General features: G+C 34.8%; 1 protein-coding gene across 3 annotated transcripts in view; it reads left to right on the forward strand.

The window, feature by feature from the left end:
- Nucleotides 1–18,048, forward strand: part of MSR1 (macrophage scavenger receptor 1) — an 80,000-nt gene that overhangs the window by 28,508 nt on the left and 33,444 nt on the right. For all 3 annotated transcript variants that reach the window (XM_066236661.1, XM_066236662.1, XM_066236663.1), the window contains exons 5-7: nucleotides 1,988–2,174; nucleotides 9,743–9,823; nucleotides 15,989–16,078. In XM_066236661.1, coding sequence (XP_066092758.1) covers nucleotides 1,988–2,174; nucleotides 9,743–9,823; nucleotides 15,989–16,078 — 358 coding nt within the window. The remainder of the gene's footprint in view (nucleotides 1–1,987; nucleotides 2,175–9,742; nucleotides 9,824–15,988; nucleotides 16,079–18,048) is intronic.

An 18,048-nucleotide genomic window follows, 5' to 3' on the forward strand; every position in this document is an offset into this window, starting at 1 on the left:
CCTGAAATGGGATACTTTAGCTGAACGGTGAAGTACATTCTTTTCTTAAAGACTGGAGGCTAATAATTCAGCTGCTTTCTTTGATAGGCCCAGATCTCTTACTAATTCTTTCAATTCGGGTTGACTAAACTCCTGAGGGGTTAATGACTGCTTGGCATCAGAAGAAGATCCTTCAGATTCTACAACCATTTCCTCATGCATCTTATCAAAATACACTTGATCACCATGTTCACTTTCTTCGTCCTTAGAAAAAATAAAACCATTGAAAACTGGAACCAGGAGTGTCTCAGAGTGTGGAATAGGCTGTAATGCTGAAGAAATATTAGGATATAAATCATATGCCGTTTTTTCTTGCCGATGCCCTTTGTATGGATCAGACAGAAATAACAGTCATTGCTGTGGTCCTTAGGTTCACGCCAAACCATGGGAATACCAAAAGGCATTCCTTTACATTTTCCTTTTGTCCAGTCATGAAGCATTTTCTCACAATTATGACACACAATATGAGGAGCCCAATTTTTGTCTTGATTGCCAAGGGGAACTTGAAAATAGGCAATCTGTGCACATGTCACAAATGATGAAATATTGTGCCTTTGACATTGAAGTGTGTAACACCAACATATATATCAGAAGATGTCAGAACTATTCTTACATTTACGCCTACTTGAAGAAGCCATGATTCAATCTTCAAAGAAAACAAGAGGTTGTTTTTGTCATATAATAATTTTTTACATTTATAAACAACTACAGCCTGACTGGGCAGTGGTGTAGTGGATAAAGTGTCAGACTGGGATGTGGAAGACCCAGGTTCGACACCCCATGGTTGCCAGCTTGAGCACCGGCTCATCTGGTTTGAGCAAAAGCTCACCAGCTTGAGCCCAAGGTCGCTGGCTCGAGCAAGGGGTCACTCGGTCTGCTGAAGGCCTGCAGTCAAATCATGTATGAGAAAGCAATCAATGAACAATTAAGGTGTTGCAATGTGCAACAAAAAATTAATGATTGATGCTTCCCATCTCTTCATTCCTGTCTGTCTGTCCCTGTCTTATCCCTCTCTCTGACTCTCTCTCTGTCTCTGTAAAAAACAACAACAACTACAATTATGTAGAAGTGAGGTTTGTAAAACATTAACTGCCTTGTGGTTATGTTCAATCCAAGAGTCATTGCCCTTTAACTCCAATTTAAAAACCAATGCATGCCATTAAATGTAACAAAAAGAAATTAAAATTGAATAAAAACTAGAGCATTGTACTAAAAAATGGACTTCAGATTTGGAATCAGCGATGCAGAAATATATATATAGAAACAATTCTAAAACATCATGCAACAGACAATGAAAAAAAATTGTTCCCCAGTGTTATCTCTCTTGTTCACAATCTCTCTATATATGCATGCAGGTATACAGATGCACACAAAAATGTATAAATAATTGAAAACAAAATAAAAATGAAACCCTAAATACAGAGGCAATACAAATTAAAAGTAAGATATTGTTGATGTGCTAGTTGAGTTTGTAATGAATATGAAAAGCTATCCTGAATATCTACTGCCACTGGGAAATATGGCATTATATTCAGTTATTGCTATAAAACATTTTCATATTCAAATATATTAAATCACAGGATTAATACAGTATTAATATGTTTTACTTCAAATAAGTTCAAAACTATATCCCAAGTTTTAAAAAATTACTTTAGAATTTTGACATCTATATATTTGGTAATAGGAAAACACTCTAGATATATTCAAGTAATCGGTGTGGGGCGTGGCTGTGGGTGTGAACATTCAGCTATTTAGTCAAAATAAAAAAATACTTCAAAACCAAAGAATTGCTATTTTAAAATAGTTCTCTAATTTTGTATTCTTATCTCATAATATTCATGTAATATATGTTTTTTAAAAAAAATCTGGCTTCTAGGGTTTCTTAAACTTACATATTTGATAAATAATTGTGTAATAAAAATTGCAGATGCTTGCTTATATTTCATAGGAGATGAGTAAGTTAGAGGAGCGTGTGTATAATGCATCGGCAGAAATTATGACTGTGAAAGAAAAACAAGCTCATTTGGAACAGGAAATAAGAGGAGAAGTGAAACTACTGAACAACATCACTAATGATCTCAGACTGAAAGATTGGGAACATTCTCAGGCACTGAAAAATATCACTTTTATTCAAGGTAAAATATCTTCTTGTTCTTTCAAAAAATGACATATTAAAATGTATTGATATATGCAGAGAATTTGTCCTCAAAATCTTATAGCTTAAAATAGTTTTTATATCTAGAGGAAGGCATCTTCAGATTATATTAAGACCATATATATTATGGTAAGATAATAGTATCCTGGTTTCCTTTATGAGAAAGGGATTAAAAAAAAGTAAATGAAATCTCTCTTAAGATCTGATGAATCAGTGTTTCAAATATCCCATATTACTAAAAATTGAAGAATTTATCTTTAAGGTACAAAGTTCTCTACCTGTCTATAAATCAAGTTTGTTAATTCTCTTTTTAAAAACTAGATTCTTTCTTATGTCTTACCCCTATGCTATTATTTGGAGAGCTCAAAGACTTTTCTAACTAGAAAAAGTCTTTGAACTCTCAAAAAACAGAAAACAAAAAACAATGAATTTTTCATTTTCTTTTTTACTTGTTTGTAAAACAAGGTGAATTAAATATTACTAATTTTCAAATTAATATATATATACTATATATTTTTTCACATTAGACTTTTAATTATAATATTTTTCATATTTATCTTCAACCTTTTGGTGTAGTTTTGTTTCGGTTTGCCTCTCATAAAGAAAAGTTCCAGAAAGTTACATATAGTACATTTTTGTTTCCAGTGTTCAGAATTTAGTACAAATAAATAATCTGTATTTTCAGATATAAACACATATAATGAGAATATTTGGTTTTAGACCTTAGATTTATGCAATACATTAAAGTTTTAATTATTTTTTAAAAAAGAATGATTGTTTTTAAAATGTCTGCTAACGAGCCACACAAAATTCATATTAATGTTTATCTCTGAAGTTGATGTAGATGAATGGATCCTGAAATACCCAAATAATACCTACATCTTGGGTTGAGATATAACAGGCATCTTCTCTTTATTATTGTGCTTTACATCTTGTGTAGAACAAATTGTATGTATTCTTTAATTATCAGATTAAAACAGATAATAAAGAAAAAGTTGAGTTAATCAGCTTTCTCTCTAACAATTATAGACAACTCCACTTCAGATTTCAAACAAATTTCTGAAACTTTACAAATCCAGACGAAATCCTTGATTTCTGAGCATCCCACCCTTGTGAACCCCTAAAAGTGTTGCTTTCCCATCTTACCTGTTTGTTGTATTATCGTTCAATTTGTTACTTACTCCAACATTTTGGAAGCTATCTTTGAGATTTCTCTGTCTCTCACTCCCTACACTCAATTCATGTATGGGTACAGTTAGCTCTTGTATAACAATTTCAAATAAAACTCCTTTTCAGCATCACCTCTGCTACTATTTTAATTTAAGCAACCATATTCCAGTTTGATGTACTACATCAACTTCTCAATTGTTCTCCCTGATTCTACCCTTAAATTATTTTACGTAATATAGAACAAAAGGTGTTATCAAAAATTATCACTGGATATTTTCTTTCTCAAGCTTAAGACCCCCTCATTATCTCCCTATTAGACATAGAAGAAAATCTAAACTCCTACTTGGTCTGGCACCTATCTGCTTATCTGCCCACATTTTCTAATTTTTTCTCTGTCTAGCTTGGAAATCTGGAATAATGAAAGTGCCATTAAAAAGTATAAGTTAATAAGGAAGGAGGGCTAGTTTCACTTGTCACTTTTCATAATGTGCAGTAAACTCAGAATGCTCTTTGTCTTGAAATGTTTTCTCTTGCATCTCAACTCCTTTTGGACTCCACTCAAAATAGCCACTTTAGAAATAATTTCTCCCCCATTCTCATTCTCCTCCCCATCTCTATATTATTATTGGCTCTAACTTCCTCACAGTACTTATTGCTACATAAAATAATTTCCCATGTTTATTTGCTTATTAATCATGTATCTTCTCCAGTAGAATGTGTGTTCCAGAAAGTTGGGTCTTGTCTCCCTTGACTTATTTAGCGTCTGTTAGAGCACCCGACATAGAGTGGGTTAACAATTACGTATGTGTTGAATGAATAAGCAAGTCTAGTGCTTTCATTTCCTCTCATTCTTCACAGTTTCTTGTTAAGGTATAGTTTGTAGTGACAGTACCATTCTTCTAGGTTTCCAAGATAGAAAATTTAATTGTTTTTATTTTTCCTTCCAAGGTTATCATTAGTTCTTATGTTCCATGTTCTCTATCCACTCATCACTTCTTTATATTCCTGTATAAACTATATTTATCCCTACTCTGCCAGATTATTGAAATAGTCTTCCAGTCATTTCCTGCCTCAATCTCTCACACCATAATCCTTTCTACATTTTTGTTAGAACACAGTGTTTCGAAGGGAAACCCTAGATTGCAAAAAGTCTTTTATTGCCTCCTCATTAGAGACATTTTTTTTCTTCTTAGCACTTAAGGTATTCTATAATGTGTTTCTTAACTATTTTTGAATGTCGCATGACCTCCCTTTTTCCTTTTAAATACACAATATTTCAATTTATTTTACTGTGATTTTAATATACCTGATACTTTTTATATCCTGTCTCAGGTATTTTCCTTCACTTGAGATAATCTTTTTTCTTTTATTAGTATCTAAAAAATATCTATTATTCAATGCCCATCTAATATGTGACCTCTTACATGAAGCCTTCTCTGGTTCCATCATAGTAATACTCTTTTTTTCTTTTTTTATTCAATGAGAGGAGGAGAGGCAAAGACAGACTCCCACATGTGCCCCAACTGGGATCTTACCCAGCAAGGCCACTAGGGAGCGATGTTCTGCCCATCTGGGGTGTTGCTGCATGGCTCAACAACCAAGTACTTAGAGTCTGAGGTGGAGGCCATGGAGCCATCCTCAGCAATTGGGACCAACTCACTCCAGTTGAGCCATGGCTGCAGGAAGGGAAAAGAGAGAGAGAAGCAAGAGGGGCAGGGTTAGAGAAACAGATGGGTGCTTCTCCTGTATGTCCTGACCAAGAATCCACACACGGGTCAAATGCTCTCCCACTGAGCTAACCAGCCAGAGCTCGTAGTAATACTCTTGCTGACATGTATGTCTTACTTAAAATTGAGCATTAAGTATTTTTTCCACAGGATAGTTTTTAGTATGATTGTAATATCTAAAAATATTATGTTAAGTGAAATAAGCCAGGCAGAGAAAGAAACATATCATATGACCTCACTCATTTGAGGAATCCAATGAACAATATAAACTGAGGAATAGAATAGAGACAGAGGCAAGATCAATGGGTCCAGAGGGAAAGCAGACAGAGGGAAAGGGGGTGATAGGAAGGGAGCAGAAAAAGGAAAAAGATTGGTCAAATTATATACACATAATACAACGTTATAGAGAGCAGAAAAGCTAATCCTGGATGGAAAGGGGGATGTTGTGGGTAACATCCCACAGGAGAGGGGGGGATGCATTCAGGGGGACGCTAGAGTCTATGTAAACACAATAAATTAAAATTGTTTAAAAAGTCTGAAAAATAAAAAATAAATCTCATACTGTCTTCTAGTAAAATGTTATATCTTCTTGGAAACAACATGTTTCTTAAAATTAGAGACTATTTTTATATTCTTTAGAACATTTAGCTATGAAATAAATTTTTAATAAATATTTATAAAACTATAACCCAGGGAGATATATTGTAAAATTAATAAGGTGTTTATTATTTGTGGGTTTTTGGATCAGTATTATTACTTTCTGTCTCTTTATATTTACAAGTGTTAAATAAGTATAAAATAAAAAAGATATAGATATTTTAATACATTTTTCAGGTAACTATAGTAATTAGAATCTCAAAGACTGAATTGTTGAAAAGGTAAAGGAGAGTTTGTTGGGGAATGTGGATAACATCATTTAAAGAAACAAAGTTGGCAAACATTGAAGAAGAAAGTTAAAAGAAATAAAATATGATATGTGTCAGTGGTGAAAAATAAGTAATCCAATGTTCGTTTGGGAAAATTTGAATGTCTTTTTCTACTATTTAACATTTATTTCATGATAAGGAAGAATAAGCAGTTTATGGTATTTAAATTTGGAGATTTTCATTCAATTACTTAATGGTATTTAAAAATTGATTGTGTCTTTAGCCATTATTAAGGAAAAATTAATCTCAGGAATAATGGAAGAACAAATGTCTAAAATGAAGTCAATTAGGTTTGGAGTAGTATAATTTAGGCCTTAATTATTAGGAAAGAGAGTTCTAATTCTGGTTTTGCCCAATTAGCTTTACGACCTTGAAGAATTCACTGTCTTACCCTCTATAAATGTGTTTACTAAACAACCGTTAAGGCCTCTCCCAGATTAAATATACCTAAATCAGTAAGCATAAAAACTATAAGAATAGATATAAAAGGGGGCATATTTAAATGTGGACAAAGCCCACCGGGGGTGAGGATGACGGAGGCACAGAGACCCGACTCTGGGGACCAGGTTCAGTGACGCAGATCCTCTTTATTCAGGAAGCAAGCTAGCTTATATACACAGGTTCAGCCTACAGGGTGTTACAGCGTGTTCTTCAAAGCCAATGGCTGAAAAGATCAAGGATCTTCTTGGTTGGCACTGAGTCACTTCCTTATAGTGGGCGAGCTCCCTCCTGGGTGTGCCTAGGAGAGTTTCAGGTGCTGGAGTGTTCTCACAGCATCGCATCATCCACAGCTGTTAGTAATGCGCTCTATGCTCCACCCACATTTAAACAGTAAGAGCCTAGAAGATTTGGGAGATTTCTATGATAATCTAAATATGAGGCAAGATTGAGAACAAGGTAAAATAGTGATATTAATGATCATAATGAGTAGGACATGATGCATAGCTCTGGAAATGTGGGCAGATATTGTTAGTGCTGTGTTATCATCTGAGGATTTTAAATAATGATATGCCTAGGTCTGTTTTGCCTGTAAACTACACAGTGTTTATCTATAATGGTTATGATGACTGAGTATTCTAAATCAGTACATTTCTTAGGGTTATATAGAAATTGCAGTATTCCATTTTTTTTTAAAAAAATCACATGAAAGGAGCTAAATAGTGGATTTTTAATGTGTCTTTTATAGAGAGAATTGTTCCTGGAAACTTTTAGCTATAGCATTTATGAATTAATCCTGTAACTCCACAGTTAGGAGGAATTAAAGATGAAGAAAAATAATGTGTATTCATATGGCTTTTTGAACTAGAGCAAATCATACATTTTTTACCAATAGTAGTAATCTTGTTCCTTTGACATACATTAACAAAGGAACTTACAGATAGCATTATTTCCATTTGATATATAGACATGATTACTGATGTGATGATGAAATAGAATCTTGAGAAGCTAAATAGTAACTCAGAACAAAGAAGATGATTACAATGGACTCTAAGTCTCTCAACTTAAAGTTCTTTATTCTTTTGTCCAATACATGGTAAAATAGATTGCTACATTTTTTTATAGTGAGGTGGAGATATATAATACTTAACTTAATAGGTCAATCAGATAGATGATAGATAGATAGATAGTTTTTTTTAAAGCTTACTGAAGGAAATCTGAAGGTGAGATAGACAAAATGCTTTCAGATCAGATTTAAAAAGAAAAGAAAACAACTCTAGAATACTCCCACTGCAGAGCCATGAACGTGTAAACTAAAGCAGGGATGAAAAGGAAAGCAGTTTTGGAAGGTAGCATCATAGCGTTGTGTTGAGAAAGTTCTCAAAAGTTCTATGCAAGAAGCTAAAAGGAAAGTGTTTTATGATCCATGTACTTCTATCTGTCCAAACTAACTAAGACAACAAAAACATTTATTAAAGTAGTTTTCACATTTTGTTCTTAGCAGTAGAAGAGTTATATCAATGGCTAAAAATAAAACATTATGTAGTAACTGAGATTAATGCTAAATGAAGAATAAAATACAAATTAAAAAGTAACTTTTAACACTCTTAGTTAGACTCTGTAAAGGAAACATTGACCTGGTTTCCTACCTCTGAGATTCAGATATCTGATCTCAGGTTTTTTTGCTGTATTTGTTGTTCTATTTCTTTATAAATCAATTTATTTATTTTTTAAATTATGTTTTTATTTTTCTGTTGCAGTTGGCATTCAATATTTTATTCAGTTAAAGTATATAGTATAGTGGTTAGAAATTTATGAAACTTATGTATGAAGTGATCTCCCAATAAGTCTAGAGCCCACCTGACAGTCTACACAGGTATTATAATTTTATTGACTATATTCTATATGCTGTATTTTACACCTTTGTGACTATTTTATAACTGCCAATTTGTATCAGTATTTTTATATAAAAAAATAGAGAGGTGTTTATAACTCAGAATTTTATAAAATAACATGTATTTGTTATAACTGAACTAATGCCCCAACATTAGAGGCATATACAACTACTATACATAGTTACATGCAAAATAACTTCAAAAGATGTAAAGGAAATGGACTAAATATACTAATGCATGAGATCATCTTTACCTATTTATGTGGCCATCTCTTAGAATTCTTCAGTTGTTACCTCTCCCCACCTAACTAATATTTGTAAACTAACAGTTCTAACCAGTGATGCTAAATATAGTCGTGTGTTGTCTTTGGGCTATGTATGTGGCTAAACCACAGTAATTGGAAAATACTTCTCTTAAAACATTATTATTTTATTATTCTATGATACATCCAGGTTTGGTTCTTTCTTTTCGAACTGAAAAGAAAATTTCTAAGTGTTTTGCTTCAAAAATAAGGACTAATACTTGTAGAAGAAGGAATACTAGTAGGACACCTTTAAGTTCTAAAGACATTTTCAGTACCATCATTCTAAAGAAATAATTACCACATATCATGTATCTTTTTTGCTGGGCACAGAAAATTCAAGTGACTAATCAGTGTTGATCTAACTCAGTACTCAAGGACATCTGGGAAATTGTGAGACCAAGTAGTCAAAAATTTTTCTGTAATCTTTCCATTTTATTTTACAATCTCTATATCTATCTAGGGATTATATTTAATATTTAACTTGAAAAAGTATTCTTGTTCTCCCTTTCATCTGCTTGCCATTCCCCACATCTCTTTCACTTACCCAGAATTCTCTTTTTTTTCCATTCTACTCAATGTTCAAAGTACACTACAAATCCCACTTCTTCAAGAAAGTCTTTTCAAACATTGCTACTCAACTGAACCACTATGTGTGGTTTCATTTCCCTGATGGTATCATTCATGAGTTATAAGTCCTTACTTACACATTTTCCACACCGCATCAAACTCAATATAGTGAAATCTGTTTACTATGTGCACAACACTAATGTGAGTTTGTGCCATCACTGACTCAGTGTCTCTCTCTGCTCCCAGGTTATGAGAACTTAGAAAGGTGCTAGACACACATAACTATTTATATATAATTAGGTTGTCTAATTTAGGGCTATCCATTTTATCAATACACAGCATTGTACTATTCAACAGCAGGGTATGCCTCTATCCGGGAAAGTCGGTCTTATTTATTTTGCATTATTGTATAACGAATAAAAGACTTTGAATTTACTTATACAACTGTCTTAACAAATGACAAATCCATGTTACCTGTGCTTTAAAACTATCATCAGTAATTGTAATTTGTTTTTTTAAAGGTCCTCGTGGGCCCCCAGGTGAAAAAGGAGATAGAGGTTTCACTGGAACCGTTGGAATTCCAGGCTTTCCAGGTCCAATGGGTATGGTAATAGGACTACTTACTTATATGCTACAGAATAGGTAATGCACATCCATGTGTGTGTAGGAGGAACCACTTTGATTATTTCCTTGTAGGTAGTGTATGTGTATGTGTGTGTGTGTGTGTGCGCGCGTGCACACGTGCATTGGGGGGAATATCACCTCGTCCAGCAGCCTAATCACTATAAAGTGCTGAAAGGCAACCACTGACCCTGAAGAAAGTTAAAAGCTTTAGCCAGAGCAACCACATGGTTGCATAAGTCTCATGAATCTAAGGATTGCTCTCCATACCATGGACTGCAGACAGCATGGGGCAGTGATCTGGCTCTAGATCACATGTGGAGGAGAAAAGGAAAATCATCTTCACATTGAAAATATTTACAAGTTATCTGGTTTTTAAGATACAAAAATTACACATTAATAGGTTAAAGGCAAATTGCATTGCATTTCTTCTATCGTCCCTTAGTGGAATGTATCCGCAGAAGCCTACAAAATCCAATGGTAAATACTGACTAGAATGCAGTTGACTTTCACCTTCGCTGTCAGACATTGTCTGTTTCATTTAGAGCAAAACTGTTTGCAATTATTTTCCTCTGTCTATGCTGTAATCTTGAATGTAATATTTTGAAAGAAAATAATACAATAACAGAAAAATGGAAAGAGCATAAACCTTCTTTGCTCTCAAGAAAATAAGGAAGACAATAATAGCATGATTGTCATGTTATTCTTGGCTAGAAATCAAATACCCTGCATGCTTTCTGAAAGTGGGGAGTATATTGCATTGTCTAATTATAACTGGGTTGGTTGAGCTGGCAAAACATGTCTAAATACCAGGTACTTCATCTTATTTTTCTGTCTTTTGATTTTATTAAGTGTTAATCTTTCTGGTCAATATTAATTTTTTAAAATGAAAAGTATGACTCTTACACCCACCTGACCTTTACTTCAGTGTGCTTAAAAAGTCAATATATAAAGTTTACATTAAAAAAATTAAAATTATTTTAAAGAAAAAATATATCCATTACATATATAGATATATGTAAATATCTATCTATCTATCTATCTATCTATCTATCTATCTATCATCTATCTATCATGATCTATCTATCTAATAGGTTGTTTGTGTACTTTTGAAAGTACTGCCAGGTAAGATTCTTTGTTCAGAAAGTCTTTCTACTTGACTAGCACTCAGCAGGATCTTAATAATGGTACATAAATGTCATAAGCAGGTGAGGTTACCAGTATTATGTCAGCTGTCAGAGCTGCTATTGTCAAAGGTCTGCCAGCTCCTTCATTACAATTGTCAGTGCTTTATAATTGAAGCGTAGAAGTTTAGACTGGGCTACAACTTGCCTTGCAAAGCTTCATCTGGGAGCATCTTTTGCAGCTATTTCTGAACTGTGGATGTATGAAATATAAAGAGGGATTTAAAAGCTTTAGCTTTAGTTAATACCATACAGATGCCATTGCAAAGCTGCTTTGATTCTTGTAGTGAGGGCTTAGTCCATTGCTGCTGGTTCTGCTCATTTACACAAACAGGCATTATCCAGACCCTCATAAAAGAAAGATTACATTAGTTGGGGTGATAAGTTGACTTTTTTATGATTAGGTCACCATTTGGTTTGGTGTATTGCAGCAGAATATTTAAGTTATCAGGCCTCTCTCTTAACGGATTTTTCCCTGCTTAATTGGTGAATTTTGTTTTGCTTTCTGACAGATTGCCTAACTGCTCCATACTACGTGCTAGGATAAGGAAGTTAAGAGCATATAATGGACTGTCAGTATAATTCTACTTCCTGATTTGAGCCAGTTCAGTAAAACCCCACCTATATATCTAATTAAACCCACTAAACTCAGCTTGACAAAGTCAAAGTCATCTGGACTCACAACAATAATATGAAAATCTGAGAAATTTAAGCAGTTATGCTAGTGGTCTTATATAATTAATACCATCACAATTCTTCTTTTTTTTTTAATTTATTGGGTTGGCGTGGTTTCAAGTGTCCTACTCAATATAATACCCTCCACACACCAACCATATCGTGCCCCCCAGCCCTCGTGCAAAGTTTCTTTCTACCCCCATTTCCCAGTCTTTGCCCTCCCTCCCTCCATCTCCCTCCCTCTCCCTCCACCCCCACCCCTTTCCCTCAGCAATGGCTGCCCCCTGTGTGTATCAATGCGCTATGGATGTATGATTGTGGCTAATCCCCTCACCTCCTTTGATTCCGTCCCCTCTTTCCCCTTCCTTATGACAGCTGTCCTTCTCTTCCCTGTGACTCTGCCTCTGCTTCTATTTTCTTCCTCAGTGTATTGGATACTTACTCATATATGGGGAACATCTTATGCTAAAATATGCTTTACCTTAAAATAATATTATAGAAATTTATTTCAGAATGTCATTTCCTTGGAATTATGCCAGTGAGAATGACCTATTTATTGTCTTTTACTTGAAAGAATGTTTATTGAGCACTTTTCCTGTGCTCTACTAGGCTCTGTGGATCCCACAGAATTACAAAGACTTTCTGCCTTCACAGAACTTAACAGTATGACAAGTCATTATATAAGGGTGATGAATGTCATCTCAAAGGCTTTTGATCTCATCTGAGATCCTTTGGGGACCACTTTCAGGGTTTTTCCACCATGACAGCTATGCTTTGAAAAATACCTTCTTAGTTCTAGTGGAAGCCTCTTTGTAGGCCACTTAATGGTTAGTTTCTTCCCACTGTGGGGTTACGGGGTAGCCTGACCTGTTGGTATTACCTTTATAAGATGCCATGAGAGGGAGCCAAAGATTCCTTGGCTACAAGATTTTTATCATCAACTAATGCTGTTAACTTTTCTTACATAGCCTGATTTTTCTACCATAAGAATTATGACTGGAGGAGAAATAACTTGTATCCTCACTGTGGACATTGGAACACAGGAACTATATTTTATTAGACTTTACATCCATGCATGACTTTATCCCATCCCACCTCTACTTCCATTCTGACCTAGAAAAGCCTCTCCTCTGGCTTTGTCAAGGGCAGTGTTTGCTAAAATACATGTCTGAGTAAGAAATGTAGTGCCAATGACTCTGAAAAATGTCACTGCTTACTATGCACATATCATTAAATAAAACTAAATTCAGCTGCCTTTTCAAAAGCCTGGTGCAAATAACGATTACATCACTACAAAGAAGGAGGAAGAAGAGGAGGAAGAGGGCGAAGGAGGGGAAGAACCAACACAAAGCATTTATCACGTGGAAGGCACTTTTTTCTGTTTTACATTAATTCACTTTTTAATTGAATTTATTGGGGTGACATTGGTTAATAAAATTACACAGTTTACAGGGGCACAATTCTGCAATACATCATCTGTATATTTTATTGTGCATTTACTCTAAGTCAAGTCACCCTCCATCACCTCTATGCCCCCTACCCTATTCTACATCCCTCCACGCCTATTTTAATCATCACATCAATTTATGATATAGGAATAAGTACTATACCATTTTATAGATGCACAGGGAGGGTAAGTGGCTCGCCTAAGGTCAAACAGCAGCTGGTAAGTAACAGAGCCAGTGTTTGAACCCAGATGTACACGAATGCAGAGTTTGTTTTCTTAACCAGTCTGCTAGACCACAGAAAGAAGCCTGACTTCAGAACTGGGAACCCAGGATATGTGAATAATAATCAGACCAATGTTACATAAACTGTTAGCTCTCCCTTGTCTTCTGTATCTACCTCTACAAAATGACAGCTTTTAACTGGATAATGTGGAAGGTCTCTTTAAACTCTTAACAGATTATAGTTAGGATTCTGTGTGAGATGTGTTTCTCTTGTCTGTGGATTAGTAGCAGGTGCTAGACCCTATTCCCCACGCTACAGATCATCACAGAAAATGAACTAATTCCCACCTGAAAGGCTCAAAGAATCTGGTGTCTTGGAATAAAATTCAATAGTGGTACTTATATTTAGGGGTTACATTTCCAAACATCATTGAACAAACTAGTCATGTAACTCTATGGGCTATACAGAGTCTGCTCAAACATCTCCCATAATAGAGGTCTAATAATTGAATAATAATGACTAGTATCACATGTACTTCATTTATGGATTTATTTGTCCACCTATTAAAAATGTTACATAATTCCTGAACAGCTGTATTCTGAATGTCACTATGATTTACTCAGTCAGCCATTGTTGGAGAGGCTCTCTCTGATTCCCCAAGGCATTCTCTATTTCTATTACATTTCTTTGTTTTTCTAAAACTTTAATCTCCAAAATAACCTTCTATATTTATTTGTTAACTTTCTTACCATCTGTCTCCACACCAGGAGGTCTGTTTGGATAAGAACCTTTGTAACTCCAGGAATGTGCAGGGACTGAAACAATATGCTTGCTCAATATATTTTTGTTGCATTAATGGAGGTAATGGTAAAAATGGAAGTCACTAGTGAGTTGCATTCTATAAAAAGTCAAGGCTGGGCCTGACCTGTGGTGGTGCAGTGGATAAAGCGTCGACCTGGAAATGCTGAGGTCGCCGGTTCAAACCCTGGGCTTGCCTGGTCAAGGCACATATGGGAGTTGATGCTTCCAGTTCCAACCCCCCTTCTCTCCCTGTCTCTCTCCTCTCTCTCTTTGTCTCTCCCTGTCCTCTCTAAAAAAATGAATAAATAAAAAAAATTTTAAAAAAAGTCAAGGCTGTTCTAAGATAAAGAAATTAAAAAGTTCAGAGTCAATGTTTTTATTTATAAATTTGAGTGACAGATCTTTATAATTGCAAGTGCAAAGGTCTGACTGCCTTGCTTAGATAATGAAGAAAATTATAAATATTAACTCATCAGCCAGTTTTGAGAACTGATGTTATATAATTTTTCAAGCTGTATACTGTGAAGTCCAGCAGTTATAAACTACAAAGTGTGTGTGTATACAAACATATATATATTATAGATATATGTGCACACATATCAATATATATATTAGTGTATATTGAGAAATTAAATGGAGACATCCTGACTATTCATATTTCTAAAAATAATTTGTATTTTATTGCTGTAGATATCTGCTTAATATCTGCAGAATCCAAATTTTACATTAGTTTGAATATTTCTTAACTATTTAGAATAATATAGTTCTGAAACTGAATAGTTCTTAGAGAACGGTTAACCCAAATTTAAGTGTCTATATGAAGGAACCTTAAGAAAATATTTTTTGATGAATTAAATATGTGTAAGTCCTGCTTCCTGAAACTTGTAAACTAATGGCAATATATTAAAAGATTAACATTAGCAAAAGGTGTGAATCAATTTTATATAACATTTTTTCCAAAGAGTTAACTGAGAATTGGATTACTAGGATTTCTGGGAACTGATAATGACCCCTAAAATGACATTTTTACCATAATTTATGTCAAACTACTGGACTTTAAAATGGAATACTTTATCCCACAGGAAAATAATATTTGCTTTCCTATGTAGTCTTCATAGCCACCATAGCGGTGTAGGGTAAAAAAAAAAAAAAGCTGTTTACATTAAAGTGTGTAAAACCATGGTTTTGTATATGTATATAATACATACCCATACATGAATCTTTATATACTGTACACACCCCCGCACACACACACCCTTTCACATGTGTGTGGGTGTGTACGTGCAGTTACATTGTTGTTCAGGAGTCCAGTGGAATATGTAAAAACAAGTCCATGAGAACTAGGGTAATATATTCTGGAACTAGGACCCCAATTTTTAAAAAATAAATACTCTTTGATACTTCTAACTGCCTGAGCTGTGCTTTTTCTGGGATAAAGCTCAAGAACCCAATTTCCAGCTCATACATTTAAAAGCTGTCATTTTAGCTACATCAAAATCCTGCTATTTGAAGACTCCTGATTAGATGGCTTAAGCTTTCTGGTTAAAACACCAAGATGTTTTCCTGCTATGTTTTTATTTGTAATAACAATGCTATTTATTGAAAACCTGTACTGCCTTAAATATATTAATGTTTTTCTTTATTATTTATACCATCTCTCAATAGCACACATGAAATTTTAGGAAAGCTATTATTACTCCATTTGGAGATTCACATATAGCATACTTATTAATGAAACTAAATTGTTCTGTTATGCTATGAAGTCGATCTGAAAAGTGAACTATTACCCCTGTGTTTCATTCATTAATGATACAGGTCCTCCAGGTCCTAAAGGTGATCAGGGACCAATCGGCTTTTCTGGACTTCGAGGAGCCCCAGGACCATCAGGGAAGATGGGGAGGCCAGGTATTATAACAATTTTTTTTTCTTTATAGACTATGAAAAATAAACACCAGATCATAGATATTTTTTCAACTTAAGTAACCAAAACAATAGTCATCATAGTGTGAATAGTAACACTCAAAGGCTGTATATTTAGTTGTCTGAAACATCTTGAAACTTTTTATTGTCCTTCTGAGGAAAGTTTCTGTGTCTTAAAGGAAAATAGCTATATATAAAAAAAGAGGATTTATAAACTTTACACAACCATAAATCACCATGAAGAATGGTATCTATTTTAGAACAAAGAGGTGGAAAGTCTGGCAAAGAAAAACAAACACACAAAGTATAAATAATGTTTTAACCAAAACTGGCCAGACCCTCTTAAACTATAGTTCGCCAAGTACAGATTGGCCTGAAATCCTACCCTATGCAGGATAAGCTGCCTGCTATTATATACTGATATATTACTGATAGAATCAATTGGAGTTCGAAAAACCAGAGTAACAGGCTTTAATGAAAGGACACCTGCCAGGCTGTCTCATCAGGGAGAGCAGCCCCTGGCTACAGTCTGAGGCCACGTTTTAAGGGCTCGGTTTAGGGAAGTAGGAAGGGTAACGGGGTATTTGCTGATTGGCTGTCGCTATCGCTGGGCGCAGGGGTGCTTGTCCACTAATCAGGAATGTTGGTGCATTTTCAATCGTCAGCAGTTTCAACTGTCGGTGACTTCGTCAGACATTCCTTTGTGGTTGGTCACCTGCCACAAGCCCTGAAATGAAACTCGTGCGGGCAGGGTAAAAGAAAAGAGACCTAAGAATTACTACTTTATAATTAGCATTATTTGCGTTCTTTAAAATTTACATAGATGATGATGTCATTTCTATTTTTTATGCCAGCCAGTAGTATAAACTTGAATTGTGAACTTTGCACAGATATTTTAGAATTGAACAGGTTTGTTGTTTCCTAAATTGAAAGTAAATTATGATCAGGAGAACAGGATTTTTATCGCTGGATGTTTAAAAAAGTTTTTAGAATAGTTTTAGGTTTGTAGGAAAATTGTGCAGAAAATAGAAACTTTTCATGTCACCTGTCCACGTACAGTTACCACTATTATGGCTAACTAGCATCGGTGTAGTATGTTTGTTACCATTGACTAATAGTGAATCAGGATTATGAAGTAAAGTCCACAGTTTACATTAAGGTTGACTGTTGGTGATGTTTATGCTATGGTTTTGACAAATGACATAATATCACACAGAGTAGTTTTACTGCCCTAACCATGCCCTGTGGTCCGTTCACCTACCCATCATTACCAGCCCCCCAGCCTGTGGCGGCCACTGGTCTTTTTGCTATCTCCATACTTCTGCCTTTTCCAACATGTCATACAATTGCAGTCATATTATGTGTAATCTTTTCAGGCTGGCTGATTTCACTTAGCAATTTCAGTGAATCCATTTAAGGTTCTGCATGTGGTCTGATCACTCGTCTCTTTTTAATGCTTAGTATCAATATATTCTATTGCATGCTGTATCATAGTTTATCCATTCACCTATTGAAGGACATTTTAGTCACTTTTAAGTGTTGGCAATCATGAATGAGAGCTGCTTTAAGCATTCACATGCATGTTTTTAGTTGGACATGAGTTTACCTGGAACTGTGATTGCTGGATTGCCCGGTAAACCTGTGTTCAGCTTTGTGAGAAACTGCCAAACTGCCTTCCAAAGTGACTATACCATGTTGCATTCCCACCAGCAATGAATGGGAATTCCTATTATTCCACATTCTCAGGCATTTGATATTGTTACTGTTTTGGATTTTAGCAATTTCAGTAGGTATGTTGGGGTATTTTTGACAGTATCAGTGTCAATGGCAATTAAGCTTAGAGAAAATAAGCCACAAATAAGCAACCTACAATAAGTTTCCACCAGAGACCCGATTACCTGAACGAAATGGTGACTTACGCATCAACCAGTTCTAAAACCATCTTGATTTAATTA

This window comes from Saccopteryx bilineata, chromosome 6 (assembly GCF_036850765.1).
Source record: "Saccopteryx bilineata isolate mSacBil1 chromosome 6, mSacBil1_pri_phased_curated, whole genome shotgun sequence".
In the NCBI taxonomy this organism is placed as follows: Eukaryota; Metazoa; Chordata; class Mammalia; order Chiroptera; family Emballonuridae; genus Saccopteryx; species Saccopteryx bilineata.